Source organism: Nicotiana tabacum, chromosome 3 (assembly GCF_000715075.1).
Source record: "Nicotiana tabacum cultivar K326 chromosome 3, ASM71507v2, whole genome shotgun sequence".
NCBI lineage: Eukaryota > Viridiplantae > Streptophyta > Magnoliopsida > Solanales > Solanaceae > Nicotiana > Nicotiana tabacum.
In genome coordinates, this window is record NC_134082.1 from 213,568,877 (window position 1) to 213,588,717 (window position 19,841).

The 19,841-nt window shown below is 38.1% G+C and overlaps 2 protein-coding genes across 2 annotated transcripts; both read right to left on the reverse strand.

Annotated features, from left to right (window-relative positions):
- Window positions 1-1,038: 1,038 nt before the first annotated feature.
- LOC107796932 (cytochrome P450 94B3-like) lies at window positions 1,039-3,259 on the reverse strand. The gene has a single exon (XM_016619752.2). The coding sequence runs from the start codon at window positions 3,242-3,244 to the stop codon at window positions 1,661-1,663; it is 1,584 nt and encodes a 527-aa protein (XP_016475238.2). The 5' UTR covers window positions 3,245-3,259; the 3' UTR covers window positions 1,039-1,660.
- A 10,254-nt stretch (window positions 3,260-13,513) lies between these two features.
- LOC107796935 (sulfite oxidase-like) lies at window positions 13,514-19,779 on the reverse strand. The gene is made up of 12 exons (XM_016619757.2): window positions 19,605-19,779; window positions 19,351-19,466; window positions 19,212-19,274; window positions 19,067-19,103; window positions 18,706-18,787; window positions 17,429-17,547; window positions 17,230-17,325; window positions 15,968-16,078; window positions 15,787-15,888; window positions 14,436-14,483; window positions 14,028-14,243; window positions 13,514-13,789 (listed from the first exon to the last, which is right to left on the reverse strand). The coding sequence occupies exons 1-12, from the start codon at window positions 19,677-19,679 to the stop codon at window positions 13,673-13,675; spliced, it is 1,182 nt and encodes a 393-aa protein (XP_016475243.2). The 5' UTR covers window positions 19,680-19,779; the 3' UTR covers window positions 13,514-13,672.
- Between the last annotated feature and the right edge of the window lie 62 nt (window positions 19,780-19,841).

Below are 19,841 nucleotides of genomic sequence, written 5' to 3' on the forward strand. Positions count from 1 at the left end.
TTTAACAGATGTAAAGAGTTGACTCGTGCTGTTACCAGAGGAACTGATAGCCATCTGTTTCCTCTGCCGTTTCTTTGACTAATAATATTGGAACTCGTGCCACACATGTGACTTGTTGTTCTGAGCACTTTGAGGCTGTATAACAGGTTCCCTATCTGGTTCTTATATGAAATTTGTTAAATCATTAAAATACAAAGGCAAATAACTTATCATCATGCTTCAAGTAAAAATGATAAGTATTAGCAGAAGCAATACGGTAGCACATCATACCCCACATTATAATGGGAAATAATATTAATAAAATTTAATAAACATATGCAGTTAATATGGACTCAAGTAAAAAGATCTAATTAAGCTGCTAGCCGCCAGGAATCTTTTTCGAATTGGCAACGTCAACGCAGACAGGTTTGGATTAAACAAGTTCGATGAGTTTAAATAAATCAATAAAAATGGCGTCTACTTTGTACTTCTTGCACCAAAAAGACAAAAAAAAAGAAATTCTTATTGCATCTGGCTTTGATTGCAATATAATAACCAGTAGTTACCAACATAAAAGCTTGATAATAGTTTTGTAGTGTGCAGATAACGCTTGTGTCTCCCGACTTGACAAGAAAATGTTTTTTTGTTATAAAAGGAATAGCATGCAGTTGATGCAAGCTGGAATATTAATATGAGAGCATATGCGAAAATTGTAACAAATTTATTTAATAACTTAGAATGGAAATCAGATTGGTTTTCAACTCTCACCTAATTGGTAATTAAAACTTAGAAACTTGTATATTTATATTTCTTGTTCAGTGTTCTTTTCCTTGCAATTGATACCAGGTTTAGAGAAGTGTAGGTTCCTTCTTTTAGTCTTAGCATGCGGCTATACCTTTGGATTTTATGTAAATATACGTATGTTATACACATTATTTTTTTGATTACTGGTATACATTTGTTTCAAGGAGGGTATTTCAATTTTGAACATTCTTTTTCAGTGGGTATTTCAAGGAGCATTCAAAGTCTATTCTTTTTACCAATAAGAAATATAATACTATATATTACCTTATACACAGTATAATTATTGGCGAAGGATGTCCAGTTGACCACCCTTGATCATACATAGCTTCGCCCCAAGCACCAGCGGCTGTTCTATCAAAGTAATTGATCTCTTCATACAAATTAGGAAGTAAAACCGATAAACATTTCATTTTCATTTCATTCCCTGAGTTGGATACCTCCTCCAAAAAATATTTTTGATACGATCCGCAGGAATTAAATCCTAGCTAGGTAGAATACGAAAGCTCATCTATAAAAATATATTAATTTGTGACCCGAGATTGGAGGATAGCTCACGTGGTCTGAGCAGGAGCGGAGCTAGAGTATGGAACGCGGGTTCGGACGAACCCAGTAACTTTTGTTCAGACTTTATATTTTGTCTTAAGAAATTCTAAACAAATTATTAATTTAGAACCCAATAACTTACAATGATTACAATATCGAACCCACATGCTTCAAATTCTGGCCCCGTCTCTGGGCATGAGCTCCTTATCCTTCACCGTGTGGTGACGGGAAAATATCGTTTTGAGACCTTGGAGATAATGCTGTTGGCTGTTGGAAGGAGAACTAGTCAAAGCATGTGAAGATCATTGAAAGAGGAGACTTATATAGGGATCATCTAATTGTATTTGTTTTTGTGGACAAAAACCTTAAAACCACCAGCCATATGAGCTGTTAGGAGTGGCAGAAAAACAGGAGGATCTGAACAAGCTGGTCTGATCTGGAAACGCTTTAATATTGAAGCTACAACATACTTCATTTGAATAAATGCCAATTCTTTCCCAAGGCAAACTCTTGGACCTGCTTGAAAAACAGGAAACTTGTACAAAATTGATATCTGCTCTGTTCCTTCTTCCCCTGATTCCTCCATCCATCTCCTTGGTTTAAACTCGAATCGATCCTTTCCCCACAAATTTTCCATCCTCCCCATTCCATAAGGGAAGTATGTCACTCTATTCCCAGCTTTAATACGAGTTCCATCGGGCAAAATATCATCAGAAATCGCATGTTTTGAATCCCATGCAACTGGTGGATAGAGTCTCATTGTCTCACAAAGGCAAGATTTCAAGAAATTCATTTCTTTCAATATCTCATACTTGGTTAGTGTTTCAGTTTCTATAAACCTCAGCTCTTTGGAAACCAATTCATTTTCTATCTCAGGATGAAGCGAAAGTAGATAAAAGAACCAAGTCATTGCCGCTGATGTTGTGTCTCTTCCTGCCATAATGAAACTTATCACCATATCTCTGACTTCCTCCTCATCAAAATTTTCTGCCAATATCATTCTTGAAAGAAGATCTTTATTGGTCTCTTTCTGGTTTTCGTCTTTGATTTTAATCTTTCTCTCGCGGATGATATCATTGATTGATGAATGGATTTGATCAATGGCTAGTTTAAGCTGTTTTTCAGATCCAATATTTAACCATCTTTTCACCTTCCATACAAAAAAAATTGGTGCAGCTCCTCTCTGAGCAGATATCTGTGAAGCCCTTTCAAAAGCGTCTAGTAAAGGCGAAAATGAAAGAGATTCATTGATGCAACATGGATCAAACCCTAAAGAAACTTTACAAACCACATCAAATGCAAGTCGTCTTAACAAATCTTGAAAGTTAAATGCTCTATTTTCAGCCTCCATTAATTCCAGTATAGGCAACAACTTGTTCTCCACCTCTTCTTTGAGAGCATTCACAACGTAATCTCTCAAAGACCTGGCAGTAAACTCATGGCTGACCATCTTGCGTTGTTTGTACCACATTTCACCATCCACATCGAATATTCCATTTCCAAGAAAATCACCAAGAATTTCATTGAATGGCTTGCCTTTAGGAAAATTGTCAAAGTTGGTTTTGAGCATGTATTCTACATTATATGGATTAGCTGTTACTATAGTTCTCCGCGCTCCTAATCTATCTATCACAATTGTTTGAGTTGGAGACTTAGAGAGAAGATGAGTATACCAATCTAGTAGTCGATATCGGTTCTTGTAAAAAGGAATTAAACAACCTATGATAGGGTAAGTTGGGGGTCCAGCAACGTCTCTAGGACGTTGCTGGAGTTGTACAACAATGACATATGATAGATACAGAATTACAGTTAGAGAAAGGAATGGAAGAATGAAAGGGTATATGGTGAAGAGGGAGAAGAAGGTAACCATGTCTTTCAATATTTTAAAACAATGAAAACTGTCAACGTATATGTACATATATATAGGTAATAAAATAGATGGTTTCATATTAAAATATTTATATACGCACATGTATAAATAATACAATAGCTGTGATTGATCTGTCCTTAGGATATATATTAAAAACTCAGAGTAGGTGGTTCTAAGTCTTTGCTTGATGCTTTTCTTTGAAGCATTATATTGTTATTGGTACCTACATGTTGATACATTTATCCATTTTGATGGCGGTTTTCATGCAGCAAACTATAAATATTATTATCTTTTCAGTTTCCCTCCCGAAAAAACAAAGATATATTAAGGGTGGGAATTTCTAACGTCGATGGGGGTTATGTTATTCAACTTTTAAAAGTCAGTTGCTCAAGAAAGATAATATAATAAATGAAGTAATAAAATTCATATTAGTTGCTCAAAAAAGGATAAAATAATAAAGAAATTAAACTAAAAATGGCCGGACATATTTTTGTTTACTTTTTCTAGCCATATACATAGTTTATACATTCATTATACATAATTATCCATATATAATATATAAGTTATGCATATATTATACCTCCACCGGCTATTTTTAGTGCAAGTGGTTGAGTGGACGACTATTTGAGTGAACCTAAATAGCCGTTCATCTAACCACTTAAACTAAAAATAGCAGGTGGAGGTATAATATATGCATAATTTATGTATTAAATGTGTATAATTGTATATAATTAATGTATAATATCTATGTATATGGCTAGAAAAAGTAAACAATACATATGGACGGCTATTTGTGTAAAGATCCCGGAGGAATACTATTTTATTAGAGGGAATTGACCTATATATTTACTGTATCCAGAGCGACAATATTTCTTTATTACCATGATTTTCTTACGGAAATATTCAGGCAACAAGCGTTTGTACTTTTTTGTATTTAATAAATAAAATAATGAGACAAAACACTCGTGATAGCTACGTTGCATGTTGTAAAGCACATATATTTTATCTCCAAATTGTTATACCTTGTTTGTTGAGGGAGGAAAGGAAAAAAAAAAAAGGAAGGAGAATGAAAGCAAAAGAAAAGGTCGAGGGAGCTAGTAATTAAATAGACTTATATTCTTTGTTTGGATTGTAAACAAAATGAAAGGGATCCCCCGAGACATCAACTAGCATCTAGACCAAAAGAACTAATACTATAAACTATTTGATGTATATTACTCTTAAGAAAATGCCTTGTGATATCTGTGTAAGGTAGCACGTAGTATAAAGTGATATTCCGATCAGATGCGGATCTAAGATTTTTATAATGTAGGTGTTGCACTACTAAAGAAAGGAGAAAAAAGAAAGTATTAAGTGAGAATTGATCACTGCTCCTCTAGGTAAATAACTAAGCATTCAACCAAGTGCATCACTTAGCCTCTTTAGAGCATGACTGCCAGCAGATAATATTAAATTAATTTTAATAAATATATACATAAAATATCTAATTTGGAAGATCATAGATTCACGTACCCATAAAATAGGCTATAAATCCACTCCTGATTCTGGCCCTCAAGCAGAAATCCTTGCAAAAACTTATACTATAGTGACCAAGAATTTAAGCCAAGCTATTGGATTTGACCGAAGCTCGTAACTCATACTCTAGCTCTACCCCTTCCTCCCAACAGAATATTAAAAAAAAAAACTGCCTAGATGGTTCAGTGAGCCAGTTATTCAGTAGCTACTTGATAGATACGGGACAAAGACTTAAAGAGAGTGACAAAAGAATAAGCCGCAGTTGACATTTGCCATGATTGAGGGTACAAATTGACATGGTTATGACTCAACCACACAGATGGCATTATTTATTATCCTCTTGTAGGTAATGTCTCTAATGCAGTGGCGGACCCAAGATTTTGTGCAAGCGAATTTAATTTTAGAAGTATATAATTTTAGTCGTAAAATAGTAGTTGTCAAGTGAGTTCAAATAAAATATTTATTTAAAATTTATGCAGTTTTAATCGTAATTTATATATATATACAGTATTATTTTTTAATGATGAACCCGCTCACCACCACTTGCGTCCCTGCTCTAATGTCCCTGTCCATCCACAGCCAAAAGTAGTATGTATTGATGAAGTATAAAAGACAAATGGCATTGTTTGCTTCCTTTTAAGGCAATGTCTCTGCCCCATACACACAGCCAAAAGTAGTTATATATTGATGAAGACTATAAAAGGCAGGCATGCAAAAGATAAGATTCACATTCAATCATGAGGCCGAGGGATAAATCCAACGGTTAGGGTGATCGACAAAGACTGTTTTTGGGGCCATAACTTATCCTGCTTTCTGCTCTTCAATAGAGACATGTGATGGCATGCTCATTGCTTGGTGGGGAGACAAAAACGAAGGCAGTCGGCTTAGGATGACCAACCATTCAATTAGTCTACATCTATCCTTAACAATGACATTTTTTTTATTGTTCGAGTTAATTTGCGCACACCTCAATTAAATTTATAAAATATATAATTTTATACATCAAAATTTGGATAGATAACAACAATGTCTATAATTAGTCAAATAAGTTTGTTGTCCGTCTAAGAAGACAATCAACTAACGTTTAACACGACTATATGAAATATATTTACTTTTTGGTTTAGGCTCATTTTATTTCAATACTAAATACATTTAATTTTTAAAGTATGTTAACAAATCCCTAAAATTAGAGGTTCTTTGAACTCACACTAACTGCATAACTCTTTAAACAAGAATAAAAGATTGCCATCAAACACTGATCCTTATGTGAGAGTATCAACAGCAATTAAACTTTAATGCTAGTAAGTTTGTGGCACCTATATGAATCATTCACTTCATTGCATTTTTTTCCACTAAAAGTTGCATTTGATTTGAGAAATATTATAGTATTGTTTGATCAAAAGATATTGAAATCTTTTTGATTAAATCAATTAATAAGATGAAGAGGTAAATCTTAATCAAACATATTAAAATTCCAGATCTATAATCAAATCAGAAAATGATACGTAAGATGAAATAGAAGCAATAAATTGTTGAAATTCTTCATTTCTTCTTTCACCAACCGGTGAAGATGACTGTTGTACATAATCAATGGAAGATTGTTCTGCTTTCTTTTCACAAGGAAGATTACGGAGGAGAGAGAAGAAAGAGAAGCCCCCTCCTTTCTAGGAAGATCTCTTCCCTATGTATATAGTCATGGAGTCCTCACTATGTTTTTGGGCCATAGCCGCTTCATACCGCGTCCGTTTTCGTTGTTCTGTGAATACGCGGTTTGGAATAAGTCATGGCGTCTTTCCTTATCCCGCCGTTTGGACGTGGTCCTTATTGGGTCGACCACAACGATCAGATTTTGACCAATACAGTTAGTCCCTCCGTCTGTCGGGGTCGTCTCTCGTCGGCCCGGTAGACAGATTATGATTTTCGCTTATCCAAGAGAAATTGACTATCCACCTTTTGGGTATGATTTTTAGATTCAAGTAGCATAACGACACCCTTTCGATATATCCGAATCGTTGCGGCCGTTTCGAAACCGAAACATCGTTTAACTTGAAACGTTGTTCATGGTTATCGCCATTATGACACACGTTCCCAGGGGATTGAACCGTTTCATGTCCCATCGGCTTCGATTGGCGACTCTTGGGTTTCGTGCTTGGGGAATTTATGTCTCTTATAATAGAAGGAACGCACTATTCGAGTGACACACTTCCTTGCCTTTGCTTGAAAGAACTTTGTGAATCTTCTTTTCTCTTGATACTTCGGATTTTTGATTTTCTCCGGTTAGCCATGAACTTTCATCTTTCCCTTTCTTTATCCCTTTGCTTTATCAAACTGATATAAATGGCTGGTGATTCTTCTCGCGCTGACATCTCCGCCACACTTCCTGCGCCGAAAAGTGATATTCTGGCCATTGGAGGAGTAAAAGTGGTAGAAGATGAGGAGGTCCCGTCGGTGGCTGAGATATTGCCTCGTTCTGGGAAAGCATGGAATGATTTCCACAGTCCCGCCGGGGAGGAACCGGAACCTGCTTCCTCCGTCATAAATGAGGAGGGGATTGCAGACTTGAAGGCTAGGTGGGGAATTCCTCACTACGTCGAAATACTGCCGGCGATGGGGAACGACATAGTCCATTTTGACCGTCTAGGGTATTGCGCGTTCTACGCTTACCCTTTTATTATTGGGTATACGCTCCCTTTCCCTCTCTTGGTGGTAGATTTTTGCCGCTTTTATGAGGTATGCCCGGCTCAACTTACGCCGTATATGTACAAATTATTCCTCATGCTGCTCAAGTTTTTGGAGCTTACCGGTCGTGAGATCACTTTGGGGCACATGCTCAATATCTTCTCCCCTCAACTCATTCGTGGAACGATGGTTCACATGCGCCACCGAGGGTCGAAAAGCTTGGTGGTGAAGATGGACGACAGAGCCAACCGCCGCTTCTACGAGAATTATTTTTATGTGCGGACCGAGCATCTTGTGGCGGATCCTACGGGGTTTCCTGAGAAATGGAACTTCGCACGTAAGTCCCTATACTTTTGGTCGGAATGATACCCGACTGCTTTCCTTTGGGTAGTACTAAACTGTTTATATTTTTATAGCCGCGAAACTGCCTCCTGCACCCGTTGATGTTATCCGCGAGTGGGTGAACGCTATCCTTCCTCATATGGTGGGGGTCCGTGCATGGTCGTCCTTCCATGAGAAATATGGATTGAAGCCCCTTACTGGTGAGTGATATCATTTTTGTTCGTTGTTCTTCCCCCTTCCCTTTTTTGCTTCGTTTCTTATGTGATGTTCGTCGATGTCGGGGAGAGTGTGGAGAGCGAGGGCTCCTCCGCTAGCTTTTCGTCAGCCTACATTGTTTGCTCACCCTGCCCTAGTGTCTATTGCCCGACCTTCGTCGAGGGCTGCCTTAGTTGAATCTACGACTGTGGCTATTCGCACGGAGGCTACCCCTCGAACTAGGGCTCCAACCTTTGTTACTTACTCAGCAGAGGAATCTTCCCGTGCCTCAGAAGGGGAGGGGTCGTCAAAGAGGCGGCAAGTGGAGTCTGAAGCGACTCATGCAGCCGTGATACATCTAGAGGAAGGCCTTCCCTTGACGGGGTCTGAGGCGGGAGTTGATGTTATTCCACCTGTAGAGATAGAACCAGCCGTTGTGTCTGCCCCATCGACGGAGGTCCCGGCCGTTATGATTGACTAACAGCCTGTCGCGACTGGGGGTCAGACTCTTGATACCATTGTTGCTGCTGTGGACGGTCCTTCATCTTCGGTGCCGAGTCGTGCTTTCTCATCGGCCGCAGAAAGGGGAAAGGGTGCCGTGTTTAACGACTGTGAATCTGAGTCTGACCTCGATCCTGATGATGTTAGGATGTTTGAAGAGGGTATTACCCGTTCGATGGTTCATGCGGGATGCCCGTCTCGTATTCTTGAGATTTCATCAGATATCAATCTCATAGGGGACACGGAGGACCTGGTGCCGCAGTTCGACATCTTATGTTCTGTCGCCGAGAACGCGGCTCTTCGAGACGTTCTCGATATTGACTTGATGCATGAAGTGGCCGCTATGGGTTTGAGAGTACGTTGCACTTTCTTTTCATATTCTTTTCGTTTTTCTTGATGATATGGTCTTAACCCAACTTTTCGTTTTCAAACGTACATAGTGGAAATTGAGAGCGCTCGTAGGGCTGACTTCCGGGCCAAGATTTTCTTGAAGATGTTGGAGAAGTATCGGCGCTATCGCAACAAGTGCCATGAGATGCACGAGCGGCTGAAGGCTAACACTGGTGATCGATCTCTCGGTGAGGAATTAGAGAAGAGGGATGAGGAATTGATGCAGGCTATTCGCAGCAAGAGTGTACTTGAGGAGCAACTTCGTGCAAAGGATGATGAAGAGTTTGAGTTGGGCAAAGGGGTTGCTGCAGAGTGTGAATATCTTCAGGGGAAGCTGAGGTCGATGTAGTCTGAGATGGATCAGAACCTTATCAAGGTCGAGGCGATAAGTGCAAAGTGGATGGGGAAAATTTGCCAAGTTGGAGAGAAAGGTTGTTGGGTTAGAGAACATCGAGAGTGCCTGGTCATCGGTGTTGGCGAGGGCGACAGCTCTAGATAACACTAACTGTGTCCTCCGCTCCGAGCAGGAGTCGCTGACGGCGACGGCCACACTAAGGGAAGCGAGGCTCGAGGAGCGTATTGGTGAGATCGACCGGGATGTATCGTCCTTAGGAGGCCGGGTCGCTGCCCTTGAGGCCGAAAAGGAGCAATTGTTGGCTCAAGTCGAATCTTCCTCCGCTGTTGTTCCCCGTCATTTGCACGAACTTTGGGTTCATGTTGAAGCCCAGCGAGACATATATAAGAGTTTGTGGGAAGCGAGAAATGTTACTGAGGCCGCATATGAAGGAGCACGGGCGAAGGCACAAGAGCTCGTGTTAACTGTGGATATGAATCTGCGACGCCGGAAGCTGATGAGGGCGCAGATGACGAGGGAGGACTTCCTGGAAATGGTGGTGAAGAGGGCGGCGATGATGACGCCGAGTGAAAGAATTGTTGTCAATGTCTGTTTTTGTCTTTTTTTTATTCGTTGTTTGTTGTTGTTCTCTTTTTTTTTGAACTCTATTGGTTTTAGCCGTATGTAATATGCGGCTATTTGCCTAGTAACTTTGTATAAAGAGGAATTTCCCATTGTTATATGCCTTCTGTACTTCTTCCCTATTTTGCTTTTCATAACTTTGGTGCGAAGAAGTAGATATCCGCACAATGAGTTACCTACTCTTTGTGAATTTAACGTCTCGCGAGTTAGATGGGACCTTGATGACGGCTTTAGCTGGTGGGACGGTGTTTTCGAACTTGTGTCGAGATGTTGTCCCATCATAGCCGTAGGGATGTTACTTTCGGGCTTATATCGAAGAATTATCCCGTCGTGAGTCCCAGTCTTTCTTTCCTTTTCTTTTTTCTGATGGCCATTGGCCTTATATATTTTGAACTCTCTCTTCGGCGATGGCTCTTGGCCTTATGGGTGTAATTTCGAACTTTCGTCAAAATATTACCCCGTCGTTGTTCGATCGAGATCGAATTCTTCCTTTCGGCAAAGGCCTTTGGCTTTAACGGTGTTGTTTCGAACTTTTGCCGAAATATTAACCCGTCATTGTTCGATCGAGGTCGAACTCTTTCCTTTTTGGCGAAGGCCCTTGGCCTTAAGGGTGTTTTTTCAAACTTTCGTCGAAATATTAACCCGTCGTTGTTCGATCGAGGTCGAACTCTTCTCTTTGGCAAAGACCCTTGGCCTTAAAGGTGTTATTTCGAACTTTCGTCGAAATATTAACTCGCCGTTGTTCGATAGAGGTCGAACTCTTCTTTTTGGCGAAGGCCCTTGGCCTTAAGGGTGTTATTTCGAACTTTCGTCGAAATATTAACCAGTTGTGAGTCCCGATTTTTCGGAGAGTTGGGTATCTTCTAGGGGAGTCCCAGTCCGCCTGATATTATTTGCATCGGCGAGTGCGATATTGGTGAGCAGAAAACTCTACTGCTTTGCTCACACTCATTTTACGCACATATTGGAGTTTCCCTGTCTAACCTTTTTGCTTTCCGGTCTGGAGATGTCATTGATGGGTGGGACGATGAATTACGCTTCGACCTCGGGGATTTATCCCTTGTCGGTCCGGTCTTTAAGTTCCCAGGAAGGCTCTTTTGGGACGCCTTCTTAGCGAGGGAGAGGTGGTATCACTTAAGGGGTATCATTTCCTAGGAGTTGGGTTTGTCTAGTGGACGATATTCCGGTTGTTTTGCAGTGATTTCCCCTTCTCCAGTTGGATTGTTCCCTCGCTCGCTCGCCCGCCCGCGCGGCGCCTGCGTTCTTGTTTGATCAATCAGCAGAAGGTGGGCCAGGATGATATTCTCCTTATCCCAATTCGATGAGTTAGTGAATGAAGGTGGATCTATGGCGTTGCTTGCTTTGCTTGGCGTTTTAATGGTTGATGGGGGTGATGTTTTCTAAATTCGGTAATCGTATTCAGCTCTCTTTTCTCTCTTCCCTCTCCTTTTTTGCGCATGTCCTATGCGGATTAGGCTCGTTTTGGCTGGTTCATGGGCTGCCCGGCGTGCGGGGGAGGATGTTGGTTGTAATTTCTGCTTGTATATGACATCATGATCTAGGTTGGCATATGAGGTTTACTTACCGTTCTTTTTGGTGGGCGATCATGTTTCCGATTTTTGATCTGGAGGAGACTAGGAGGCTTTTACTAAGAAATCCTCACAGACGACGCCAAATTGTTTGACCAAAAGATATTGAAACCTTTTTGATTAAATCAATTAATAAGGATAAAGAGGTAAATCTTAGTCAAACATAGTAAACTCGACATCTATAATCAAATCAGAAAATGATATAAGATGAAATAGAAGCAATAAATTGTTGAAATTCTTCATTTCTTCTTTCACCAATCGGTGGAGATGACTGTTGTACATAATCAATGGAACATTGTTCTGCTTTCTTTTCACAAGGAAGATTACAGAGGAGAGAGAAGCCCCCCCCCCTTTCTAGGAAGATCTCCTCCCTATATATATAGTCATGGAGTCCTCACTATGTTTTTGGGCCATAGCCCCTTCATACCGCGTCCGTTTTCGTCGTTCTGTGAATACGCGTTTGGAGTAAGTCATGGCGTCTTCTCTTATCCCGCCGTTTGGATGTGGCCCCGATTGGGTTGACCACAGCAGTCAGATTTTGACCAATACAAGTACAGTCAAACTTCTCTATAGCAGCCTCGTTTGTTCCGATATTTTTTTACTGCTACAGTAAAGTGATGTTATAGAGAACATATATTATAATATATTATTAAAATTGAATCCAAGAAAAACTTGACTTTTATATTGAATAACTGTTATATAAGAATGCTCTTATAAAGAGGCCCGGCTGTATTTTCAACTTCCCCATTTAATTTTAGATCTGTATTATCTCATACAAACTGGTGCATATAGAGGGATCTATGTAAGAAATGGCCCAACCAAACCGTCCGATGCATCTTCAAAGACGTATGAAAAGAATTTATAGTACACGAAAATAAATTGTTATGGATTTTTCTTATTTTAGATTTACGTTTATTTTCATCTTTTTGGTTAAAGATAATGTTTTTAATAAAGGTATACATTAGTTAGAGGAATCTTATTTTTTTAGTTGGATATAAGATCTTATCTATTAGTTTGAGTACTCTTGGTCTTTTAATTAGGAGACGATCCTAATTGTTTTAAGAGCTTTGACTTGTTTAGACTTAGCTAATACGAATTGACTTATTCTTGCAAGTCTTTTTGTGTTTTATCACCAAACCATCTTAGACGATTTCCTCATACCTAAACTCTTTTCCAAATGGGATCATTTCTCTACTTGTCCACTTATGTATGAATGGTCAAACATGTTTTATGGCATTCATCTTGAGGATATGAACTTTGCTGGTCCGCTACCTTACCATAAGAGTCCCTTTACTTTATTAATTATCTTCCTATTGCATAGTACAGTCAAACTTCTCTATAACAGACTCATTTATTCCAAATAATTTTAGATGTTATAACGAAGTGTTGTTATAGAGAACGCATATTATAACATAACATGAAAATTAGTTCTGAAAAAAAACTTGATTTTTATGGTAAAGTGTTGTTATAGAGGTCTGACTATACTTCAATAACACCTCTTCGTTTTAGCTCTACTATTTAAATGTTTATATTATCATGTCATTCACCTAAAAGAATAATAACCAGTTTGGGCAAGCTTCTAAAATCAAGTTATTTTAAAAAGTGCTTTTTTCAAAAGTATTTTTTGTGAGAAGCAGTATGTGTTCGTGTATTTTTTTCAAAAATGTTTTCAAAAAGGTGTTTTTGAGGAGAGCTATTTTTTTCTGCTTCTCTAAAACTGCTTCTGCTTCTACTCAAAAGTTTTTTTTTTCTTTCTAGAAGCTTGGCCAAACACTTCAACTTTGAAAAAAAAGTGTTTTTGGCCTCGGAGAAGCTGGGCCAAACAGGCTATAAATCTGCATCGTTTAATTTAAGCACCTCAAACTCATCTAACCTCACTTCACCTTCCTCCTGTTTGGAGGGCTAACTAGTAAGGTACATTCTATATTTCTATTGGTTAACTTATCCACAACTACAATAAACAAGCACATGCTCAAAATAAAGCAAAGCAAGCTACCTGTGGGAAAGAATGCACTTCACGTGATGGTCGAGGTGGCTAGCAGATACACAGTTGTCAGCTGGCGAGGACTTCATAAAACATGTCCAGATCAAATAAAGAAAAATACATACTGGGGAAAGAAACACAACCGATTTTCTAGCTGCAATTGATTCCAGATTATTATTGTTATTCCATTAGTATTTGAGACGACATCAAGAAAACATGCTATTTTCATTTTAAGCTAGGAAGATACAAACACAACCATTGCATTTGATGCTGAATAAGCCATCCGCCCAACACATGAACACAGCCTAAAGATTTGCTTGGCCAACTCGGACTTGAACCCGATGCCATGAGGTGTTCAGGATTCCTCTCAGATTCCAGATAGAATCTATGCTTTCAGGTTGGACATTTGCAGCTATATCCACCTATTAAGCATAGAATATCAACTGAGAACAGGAGCAAGAAGCATAGTGAAGTCTTTAGCGTAAAATAACATGAGAAAGCAACTTCGTAATGTATTGCAGCAAATTATGGGCTTGATAGACGTAACATTGTACGTTTTCTAAAGACACACATCACTCGAAAATTAGACCCATCAGAAATTGTTGCAGTTAATAGTTGAATAAAAAGCATGATTTTTTTTACAGAAAAGTAGTCACTTACTGCTTTAGCAACTATCTCCGCACTCTGTGGAATATTTGCCTCAGCTTCAAAAAAGACCCATGCCCATTTGTCACTACTTGCATCATCAGCAATATATGGAATGCCAGATCTTTGGTATCTTGTGGCTTCCACCCAAGTTTTACCACCATCAATAGACACGTCTACCCTTTCTATGCCACGCCCACCTCCTGATACTGCGTACCCCTTGATGGTAATCTGAAAACAAATACTAGAAGCTAGAACAACCTAATGAAGTACTATAATTGTCTATATACAGAAGTACAAAACAAGACGGCATAACTGGACCATGCAAAATCATTTCCACGAGTATATGTAGAAATGCCCATGAAAGCATAAGATAATGTGAAGAAAAGCTTGAATATAAAGTTTATCCATATTGCAACTGACCTTTCCATGCTTTACAACACTCACATCCTCCAGGGAACATATTGCGCACTGTAACCAGAAAAGGGTTATAAAGTAACTGTCAGCAATTGACAAATTTTAAGAAGTTGTAAGCCATGTTGGTATACAGCCAGATATAATTGCCAAAGTCAGGCCAGATCAATAACTCAGATCTGGAAATTAGACACTCTTAAATTAAAAGTAATCATAAGTGTTTCTAGTTTCTGGAACCATAGTGTAAATAATTCTATTGGTAACACCCAGTGGCGAAGCCACATGGTAATAAGCGTCGAAAAATTATATTATATATATAAGTAAAATATTACGTTTAGAGGTATATAACACATATTGAACACATTTTGTCGGAAAAAATTTTCACTTCTTTTATATTTGAATACCCTTGGGAAAATTCCTAGCTTCGCCACTGGTACACCAGATCTCAGGGACATCAATACTTATTACACAGGAAAAGAGAAGTTTTGATATAGTGTAATTGCAAATCATAAACCCAGTTGTAATATTCTATCAAACAAATTGGAAAAACATGCAGAAACTATATAAAACCAGTTCTCATTTTAATAAAGCGTCTCTCTCAGGTTAAAAACACTGTATCTCTCTATCTCTAGAGAGAGAGAGAGAAACTAAGTATTCTTTGGACAAAATAAATTTGAAGTTGAAGTTCCTTTTGCACCTAAATTCACTTCTAAATAAATTTGTAAAAAATGAGATTTGTAAGTGGAAGTTGAAGATTTGAAAAACTTCACTTGCAAAATATCTTCAAACCAGAACCAAAACTCATGGCCAAACTTCAACTTGCAAATGCTGCTTCAGTATTTGCAAATGAAGCTATGGCTAAGCAGGTTCTCAAGTGTCCCTAAGTTCAGAACCTGGGAATAATCAGGGGAGGTAGTCCTTGCACAGTTGTAAAATCATGAAATCTAAGCAGAAAGCATAATGCACAGCTGCTTCAGTATTTTGTGGTCAGATAATGAAGAATCTAAATTAGCCGATATTTGATTCGGTTCCATCAAAAGTACAAAGATATCGTGTAACTTAAAAAATTGGGATAAAACAATCCACAAGTAACTCACAAATTTCATACAAGTACTATATTATTAAAGTTATTATAACCAAATAAAATGATAAAGGTGGTGTTTGCTTCAATTCCGGTAAGAGTTTTGAATTTTTTGAAAAGAGTTTCCAAAACAAAATTTCAAAATTTTGAAGCAAATGCCACCCAAGTGAGTAATCTTGAAGTCCGAATCTACCTATATACAGGATAGGTAAGTTTATATCGACAAACTAAAAGAACCCCATCGAAAACGTACCGATGGAGAGAAATTTAACCAATTACCTGAACAGGGAAGTCCATCTGCGGTCTCCTAGTAGACCAGTTGATGTTATCCCAGTTCACTGTTGGTGGAAACATCTTGTAGTCTTTTTGCATAAAGAAACCCTGTCCAACAGATATTGCTTAACAACTTTAAAAGAAAATGTTTCATCATTCTGAAGTTACTAATACACAATATAGCAACCTGGCATTCTTCAGCAATGATCTTGATGGAATCAAGCCACTTAACTGAACGGGCACCTATCACACCTGGGACAACCACACGCAGCGGATAGCCATGATCCCTATTAAGTGGCTTCACGCGTGAATCCAGTAAGGTTAGTATAGCATGTTGCAAGTTGCGCTATCAACTTGTCAGACTTTAAAAGGAAATAGCCAGGGCCAAAACAGACGTTTCCTAGCTGGCATTCAAAACGCTAGTGTTTTCATATCGAGCGTAGAAACAAAAATTACAAGTAAATTTAGAATAACATGCTCAAAATTCCATTTTTATTAAGAAGGCTCAACATGCAATCAGAAGTATAATTATCTACCAATAAGACATCCCCCACTTTCTTCCCATTGATTGCTCTCTGATGGACTGCTCAATCAAATAGATTAAATTAATTTTAAATGGAAATAAATTCAGAAAGTCGCCCCAGTTAAAGCATATAAAAATGACACCTCAACAATAAACTCTCAAGATTCCATCCAACATATTTTAAACACAGAATTAAGCAACAATGTCGTCTGATATTGTAATAAGTCAGAGCACTCATCACGAGGTGACATTTGACTGATGCACTGAAAGTGCCAATAAACTAAAGGCAATCACTCAAATTTAACACAATGCTCATCCCTGTAAGAAACCAGACAACTCCACAAGGTTAGAGCTAAAGGACGAACCAATTGAATAGGTTGTCATATTGGATTCGTATGTGCTAAAAATTATTAAAATATGTCAAGTCAAGACCCAATAATATGAAGAAGTACTCAAACAGTTTCAAATAGAATTCTTTGGTTTGAATTTTAACGGATTGTAGAGAAACTTATAAGCTGCACTGTTAATGTTTAACAAGGGAAAATATGGGCCCACAGGAAACTTCTCTTTTTAAGTATACAGTAGGAAATTGTACTGAGAAAAGTCTACATGTTCTCTTAAAACCTTTTTAGAGTATAATTTGTTTGAATAGTTTATGTTTTAGAAAAGTGGATATTATGCTGACACGGGCTAAAAGAGGTATACATCAATTCGAAGAACAGGTAACACTAGTTGAATCATTTTGAGATATAAACTTTTTTCATCATAGGTAAAGCTGAATAAGGACAATAGGTCAAATTAATGTAAGACCGAAGCTGCACACAACATTGAACCTATTGCATACCATCTTACAAAACAATAAAAGATGAAACAGAGAAAATAAACATATTTAATAATAGTAGAAGAAAAAAAGAGACTTGTATTACCTCGCCATTCATCTCATAAGCGAGTAGAACATCAGCTTCAGGGTTTGTAGCCTGACTCAATGGAATTGATGCCTTGTAAGGGCCTCCTTTTTCCTCCTAGAAACATAAATATGTTGCTGAGCCAGGAAAATTTTACAGCAAAGTATATGTTTCTAGTACAGAAAAGTAAAAGAAAAAAATAAGGGAAAAAAGAAACAACCTTACACTTGTCAATGCTCACAAATTCAACATGTTTTCCTCCAGATTGTGTGATACTTGTCAAATAAGGTATTCCAACTAATTTTAGAACATCTGCCAATTTCGCTCCACCCCAAACAGCTGAAATGCACAACAATGTAATTAGTTAAATGTAAATCTATTTTGTTTTATAGAAAATAAAGCATCAAGAGCATTTTAAGTAAAACATGCTTTTTTGGGGTTCAATGGAATCTCTTAAGTGCTAATAATACACAAACCCATCATTTGTTATACACGTGTCGAGGCGTAAGACCTGATTAAGTTCCTCAAATGAATTCTTTTAGAATACCAAAAAAATGACTAGAAATTGATTCAATCGGTCAAAGACATTCCATTTAGCAAAGTAATACTCACATCAGACACTGATTCTTCCAAGGAGAACCTCGAAATAAGTCAGTAACAAAGAAAAAAATAGTAAGGCAATTAAATTATACAGCATCTTGAAATCAGCAGCGAGGCATGTAAATATATAGGAAGTGAAACCTCTCATAAGTTGAAGAAAAAGGAACAACCCATACGAAGCAGTTAGGTCACGGGTTCGAGCCGTGGAAACAGCCTCTTGCAGAAATGCTGGGTAAGGCTGTGTACAACAGACCCTTGTGGTCCAGCCCTTCCTCCGACCCTGCGCATAGCGGGAGCTTAGTACACCGGGCTGCCCATACAAAGCAATTAAAGCAATCGCATTTACCAAGTCTTGTATCACAAGTTAAAGTAATAAAGGGGAGCTACAAAGGTGGATTGATGGTGATCTCCTTTTCAATCCAAGGATGGAGTAAAACATAGAACAATAAACTACTAGATGTCTATGGTAGTGTAGTAAGTGTACCAAGAAAAAATCCTTTGACTCTCTTCTGCTAGGATTTACTAATCTCAACTTCAATGAACTTGCATTAACAGGGACTAGGCTCACTCTAATAACCTTTAAAATTGTATTTGGCTACTTAGGGAAGAGTGTGCATATATGATTACATGTAGATAATGAATAGAAGTGGAAACTTCCCAACAAAGAAATCTTGAACTATGTCTACCTATTTGCAAATTCTCCATCCAATCTAGTTTATTTCTCAAGTTTTCTATGATGGAAGCACTGCAGGTTTAACCAATAGACACCAACATATGCTTGGATGACCCTAGATGAAACGCTTCATTTATTTTTCACAAGAAGTAAAGGAATATACTTCTTGATAGGCAAAGAGTAAGGAAATCAGATAACTTGGCAAGAAATCTGAACCAACTTACCATTTCCTATAGCAGAAATATCCCAACCAACTCCTTTCACTGTTCGACTCTTGCTCATAGCAGTTCTTCTGTTACCAGCACACTAAAGAGGAATTAAACAAATTAGTTTTGGAAAAAAAAATGAATGATCTGCAGTAGTGCATATTTTTCTCATGAGAATCAATGACCTCAGAAGCCGATCCATGATTTGAACTTTAGGATTTGAGTTTGGGATTCTACTACAATTCATTTGATTTAATGGGTTCAAAATCACTTTTTTGTACTTATTTAGTGAATTTTTGAACACAGAGACGGGGTCCACGCCAAAGCTACTGAGTTCAGATTAACACATACTTGTAGAGCCAGAGAATTTGGAATTTACCTGTAAAGTGGCAGTAACAGTATACTTCGGAAGCTTCCTGTTATTTATATTTATACACAAAAAATAAGTCAATTATTTCCGTCAGTAGCTTGAAAATTGAAGTATTGATATAAGGGAGATGCACAGTAGAGTCTAGTATGCTCACCAAATATCCTTCATAAACAGTTCTTTGGAATTTTCAATAAGACCACACACAGATACAGAATACCTGCAAACAGGCTCAGCACTATAAGCAAGAAAATTTCTAAAATACAACAAAAATTAAGCCAAGGTATAAATAAAACCTCTCTATGTCATCGACTACTGGTATGGGTCCGTGGTTTCTCTTGTAAAAGAAATCAACAGGAGTGATATAAGATGATATCAAATCCGAACGAGTTGGCTCAGCATTAAATGGTTCCTAATTTACAATTCCCGTAATAATTTGATCAGCAGACAGTCTTCTAAACCAATTAGCAGAAAATCGCAATAGAAAATCCGAAATAACGATGATAAGAACAACTAATTCAAAAGCACTAAGAATGTATATAAGAGTAACCTTGGCATTAATTTTGAGGCAAGGATGGCGAGAGGGTTCTCGAGAATAATCGGAAGGTCCAATAATCCCAGGCATTTTTCTCCCTTCTCAGCTTCTTCTTCTTCGGCCGGCTTCTATACCAAGGGGTGTGTTGTGTGCGTGTGAAGAGAGATGAATGAATAAAAAGGAATCTTTTGAGGTGAATTCCTATGTCACGAAATTTGCGGCTAAAAACAAAAGTTATTCTGAAAGGGTCCC

Coding starts and splice junctions, on each gene's coding strand:
- LOC107796932 (XM_016619752.2), bottom strand. CDS start 3,244: ATGTACATATACGTTGACAGTTTTCATTGTTTTAAAATATTGAAAGAC.
- LOC107796935 (XM_016619757.2), bottom strand. CDS start 19,679: ATGCCTGGGATTATTGGACCTTCCGATTATTCTCGAGAACCCTCTCGC. Junction 19,467..19,604: donor GCCTCAAAATTAATGCCAAG/GTTACTCTTATA, acceptor ATTGTAAATTAG/GAACCATTTAATGCTGAGCC. Junction 17,326..17,428: donor TGAGCATTGACAAGTGTAAG/GTTGTTTCTTTT, acceptor TTATGTTTCTAG/GAGGAAAAAGGAGGCCCTTA.